Here is a 5,395-nt window from a genome sequence, read left to right as displayed (position 1 = left end):
TATATATGTCTATAAGATTATATATAATTATATAAACCTATTGAACTAATTTATTATTAGCATTATTTTTATTAGCATTATCTTTATTAGCATTCAGTATTCAAATTCAGTATTGAAATGTCACGAAGTACCCGTTACCACATTCACGTAAGTTAAGCAACGTTAAGTATGGATATGCTTTAGAATGGTAACTATTTGTATTAGCCATTATATAGTATATTTAGAAGGATAACTATTTGTATTAACCATGATAAATTTTTTTTTTAGTTTTTTTATCATAATTTTATTATCATTCGTCACGTGTGATATTAAGCAATAAAATTTATTTTAACAATAAAACTGGATTAATTATAGCTTTCAAGTATATATATAAGTATATATAACCTTTTCGGTATATATAATTATATATATTTATATCTAATTGCATCTATATGAGCACATTGTACATATTTATGTATGATACCTTATATATGTATATATGATTATACACACATGGGCTATTTTTTCCTGGGGGAATTCATGTAAACGAAAACGTATTGACGCATTATTACCTCAAAAGGAAACGAACTCATGTGAATTACAAGATATGAAATCGGTAATACTCTTCTTATGAATTTATTTTGTAATGGCCAAAGACCCAAGTATGATAATAATATTTTATTGACATTATACTCTCGTAGAACATGCACTAGCATGATATTGCTATTTGAGTGCTACGATACGAATGACACACGCATATGTGTCATCATTTTTTTCAAGACCAAGTTTCCAGTAGTATGAAATTGTAGGTTGTCAAAAATCGTTAGCATATGATCTAGCTATCATAGTGATATATAATAACTATGTATTTTAAAAACTGAACTGCCATTCTTCCATTCCCCATTCTTATATTTCAAAAAGCACTTGAGTTTTTCTGGTTGAACATTTACATATACAAAATAATAACATTGCATTATACTTTAACAGTGACATGCAAGTATTTATGAGAATGAGAATGAACATTTGGTCTTGTTATTTTATTCATTAGTTTATTTTATTCATTAGTTGTTACCGTCACAAATACTGATATAAAATTACGGAATGACATGAGAGTGATTGATTCAGTCGACGCGTTCTGAGTTCAATTCCAACCCTTATTCTCGTCTCATGTATGTACACCTCATAATATCTTGGTTTTATAAGAGATTGATTGGAGGATTAAAGAGATTATGAATAAAGGAATATAAAGTGAATGATAATGCATTTTTTGATAACCCATATTTTAATTATACGTTTTAGCATGAAATGTGTTATAGTAAATAAGTACAGTCTCATTTACGTATAGTAACAATAAGCATAAACGTGACAAAGTATATATATATATTGAATGGACAGGTAATAATTGAGAGAGAGAGAGAGTATATTATACGGAGAGAGAATAATAAAACTATAAAAAAAAGAAGTGTTCTGAGCGATATTTTTATGTGACTAATCTCTTTCTTTTCTTTTGCAATTTTTAGCACGAGTTGCGATCGTTAATAGACGCAGGTATAGTCGGTTTTAAGTGTTTCTTATGTCCGAGCGGAGTCGATGAATTTCCACATGTCTCTGTGGATGATGTAAAGAAAACTATTTTAGAATTATTACCTACAAAGACTGTGCTGGCGGTATCTATTGCATCACGTATTGCACTTACATTCTCGTTATTATAAATCTATTCGCGACGATTAATCGCAAATGTGTTTGCAGTTTCACGCAGAATTCGAGCGAGATGAGAAAATGAATTCAAAAAGTACATACGAGTATAACACATTTAAGTTTTTGCAGAATCAATTTTTTTATATTGCATATTTTTAGATGATCCAGAGTTGTATGATACTTTCTTGCATACTCGACCTGATATCATGGAACTTGATGCCGTAAAATTAATTTGTGATTGGTGCATGAAATATAAGTAAGTCAAAGAGAAAGAGAAATTTGCTTTTGATATTTTGGTGTTGTTCTGTGTAAAAATAATGTTTAAATAAAATTCTCAAGCTTTCGATGCCACATAGTGCATTTATCAAGCGCGGAATGTTTGACATTGATAAAGGATACCAAAACTCGTGGTGCACCTTTAACCGTGGAAACGTGCTATCACTATCTGGTATTAGCCGCGGAAGAGATTCCAGCAGGTTTAACTGAATTTAAATGTTGCCCGCCGATCAGGAAAAATAGTAATCGAGTAAATAAATATTATAGATATTAAGCTTTTTTGCTTGTATTTTTTTTCTTATCTAATTTCAATTATCATGTCTGTATCTTCCATGATCAGATGTTTCAAAACAATATTATTTGAAAAAATTTGTCATTATCTATCAATATATAACATGCAAAAATATTTTAATTGAATAAATTTTTAAGCTTTCACGAGTGATTTCTATATTTAATATCAGATTTAAACTTATTTGATAAAATTATTCGTGATAAGTCAATTTTATATAAATGTTTATAGGAACAATTGTGGCATGGTGTTAAAAACGGGACGTTAGATATGATTGTTTCGGATCATTCTCCCTGTGTGCCAGAATTAAAAACTTCCGGAAATTTTTTGACTGCTTGGGGTGGAATCTCTTCGTTGCAATTCGGTATACATTTATATAAAATTTATCAGAAAGTAGAAAGCATAAAATAAAAATATTATAGGATGGAAAAAGGGAGAGAGAAAGGGAAAAATAAATAATAATGTCTTCAAAAATACAAATAGGGTTATCATTAATATGGACAGCCGCGAGAATGAGAGGCATATCATTTTTTAATGTTTCGAAGCTGTTAAGTAGTCAACCTGCAAAATTGTGCGGTCTCGAAAACCGTAAAGGTGATTTATCAGTTGGAAAGGATGCGGATTTTGTTATTTGGGATCCAGAGGAATCTATTAAGGTCAGTTCTGTTGTATATACGTTATTTTAATTTAGAAAAATACATAGCATGCACTGCGCGAGTATCATCAAAAAATTATTATATTTTCGCAGATCGAGGCAAACGACATTTATCACAAGAACAAAGTAAGTAAATACATAAGTTATACTGATTAAAATAGGAACTAAAAATCTCACCAAGTCTCCAAAAATGTTTACTTTTACAGCTGACACCGTATCAAGGAAAGATTCTATTTGGAAAAGTAATCGCAACTGTCCTTAGGGGACGATTTGTTTTTAAGGAGGGAAAGATTTGTGATAAACCTTTAGGGAAATTACTGTTAAGTGCAAATATTTTGCAAACGATAGAAACTCAGTAAACTTCATTTCGCTCACAAATCTTTATGGATTTTTTCGTTTTTACTTTTAATTAAAGTTTTAATCCATCAAGACTATGGCAAAATTAGTAAAAATTAGTAAAAGAACAACTAGAAATAGGATGGAAATATGAAAAGCATTTCTGATGCATAAAAAATACATTATAAAAATCAATTTTGCAACTAATTCGTATAAACAAATTATTAAATATTAACAGTAGAGGGAAATTAATTATGTCGATCTATAACGATTTATACAATTGGTTTTGCAATTTTTCCAAAGATAAAAATTTTTTATCATTTTTGCACCTAGCGAATCCTCATTTTTAATCTGTTTTTTGCCTGTTTCTTGCACTCGCAATGAAGGTACAATAACGAGTATATACGAGTATGCATATGAATATTTTTAAGGAAATTGCCCATTTCTAACACTCGTTTTTCCGTTGATGAATGATAAACGTATACGAGAATATAATCATGAATATTTTTTAATGAATTGTTTTCAATACTTGTTTTTCCGCTATGAGTATTTTTGAATGGATTGTTCGTTTTCAATACTCGTTTTTCAACTGAAGAGTAAGAACAACATAATATGTTCTTTTTTTACTAATATATTTATTTATCATTTATTAATTTATTGGTGAAAAAAGGGGCAGGAAAGCTGAAAATCGGCTGAAATGTGCAACTAAATCCCAATCTCTGATTTAAAATATATATTTCTTGAATTTTATATATATGTACATAACAATACACGTGCGTGCGTGTGTGTGTGTGTGTGTGTGTGTGTGTGTGTGCGCGCGCGCGCATACGCGTGTGTGCGCGCGCACACACATACATATAAAAGTGAAATTCTTCGGCCAATACAGGTAACAGCAAATCTTGTCGAATATTGGTCAATAGGACACCGATACACAGCAGGTCGCACGATGTTCTTCGAGAATGTGCAGAATGTGAGAGTGAAATGGCTCGAAAAATTTGCGTCGATCGTTACAATTTTTAACGCTAACTGTTTCTCAACATTTACTCTAATCATAAATAGTAGAACTTTTTATGACATGAAACATTAATAAAAAATTATTATAAATATATATAACATATTTTCGAAAGGATATACCGAGATACAAGTATTTAAAACGTAAACATAAAAATACTTCTACATCGCTTTTATCTGACATTTGCATATGAATGAAAATATTGATAAAAATATACGTGAAAATATCTATGATTATGAATATATTTTCTTTACGTTATTTTTGTTTTTTCCCTTTTAATTTTTTTCTTTTGTTATGTAATTTTTATAATTTTAAAGACTTTTTTTCATTCATGAAATACACGCAATATATAACGAGCATTCATACAGTTTGAAGCATACTGAATGGTAAATCTTCCTTGAGGAGGAGTGGCATTCTCACCGCTCTTTAGCCACCACACATCTGCGGTATAAAAGCAACCTACGTTGCAGCGCGCTTAGTTTCATTTCGGAGTAGCCAATTGTGAAACGTATTTTCAACGTGAGTATAATCTACGTAGTAAAGAATCTACCTTATACAAGAAAAAGTGAATTTTATTTTCGATCAAATTTGTGTATTATACGTACTTTGTTACTCAATTACAATTTGCAATCTCAATTGTCTTTTTAAACATTTTGTGCTTAAAGTGCGAAATATAATATACACATGTTTCAGAGAGAAGAAAGAAGATAAATGTAGAAAATTTTAACGTGTCGCATCTTATCATTTAATATTTACACGTTTGTTCAAATTATCAATCAGAAATATTAGTTTCACAATATATATTAGTATTACGTAATACACACTACATGCGAAAATTTCTATATTTCTAAAAATAATATTTCCATCATACATACACACACACACACACACACACACACACGCACACACACACACACACACACACACACAGTTTCGTCATTATATCGACAACTTTTTATTTTACGCAATAAAAACTTCTCCATAAATGTTGCTCCAATTTCACGACCTCGATCATTAAGGAGAGATCGGACCAATGCTCTTTGGACATATACCATTGCACACGAAACTCTCGCCAATAACTGAGCATCTCATTCCTCTGTATTTTACACAATGGCTATATTTTATTTTGATGTAACATTTAAATTGCTTC

General features: G+C 30.1%; 2 protein-coding genes and 1 pseudogene across 2 annotated transcripts in view; 2 read left to right on the top strand and 1 right to left on the bottom strand.

The window, feature by feature from the left end:
• LOC108686081 (allantoinase) overlaps positions 1–3,256 on the top strand; it is a 33,394-nt gene extending 30,138 nt beyond the window's left edge. The window contains exons 5-12 of the mRNA XM_018191161.1: positions 1,500–1,646; positions 1,729–1,771; positions 1,837–1,933; positions 2,017–2,203; positions 2,474–2,606; positions 2,726–2,898; positions 2,991–3,023; positions 3,104–3,256. Coding sequence (XP_018046650.1) covers positions 1,500–1,646; positions 1,729–1,771; positions 1,837–1,933; positions 2,017–2,203; positions 2,474–2,606; positions 2,726–2,898; positions 2,991–3,023; positions 3,104–3,256 — 966 coding nt within the window. The remainder of the gene's footprint in view (positions 1–1,499; positions 1,647–1,728; positions 1,772–1,836; positions 1,934–2,016; positions 2,204–2,473; positions 2,607–2,725; positions 2,899–2,990; positions 3,024–3,103) is intronic.
• Positions 3,257–3,562: 306 nt separating this feature from the next.
• Positions 3,563–5,344, bottom strand: LOC108686080 (annotated as a pseudogene).
• Positions 4,671–5,395, top strand: part of LOC108686153 — a 1,830-nt gene continuing 1,105 nt past the window's right edge. Inside the window, exon 1 of the mRNA XM_018191285.1 lies at positions 4,671–4,764. The gene's annotated coding sequence lies outside the window, so the exon portion shown is untranslated. The remainder of the gene's footprint in view (positions 4,765–5,395) is intronic.

Source organism: Atta colombica, unplaced genomic scaffold (genome assembly GCF_001594045.1).
Source record: "Atta colombica isolate Treedump-2 unplaced genomic scaffold, Acol1.0 scaffold164, whole genome shotgun sequence".
Taxonomy (NCBI): domain Eukaryota; kingdom Metazoa; phylum Arthropoda; class Insecta; order Hymenoptera; family Formicidae; genus Atta; species Atta colombica.
Note: the sequence above shows the minus strand (reverse complement) of the source record. Positions and strands in the feature narration are given on the sequence as shown.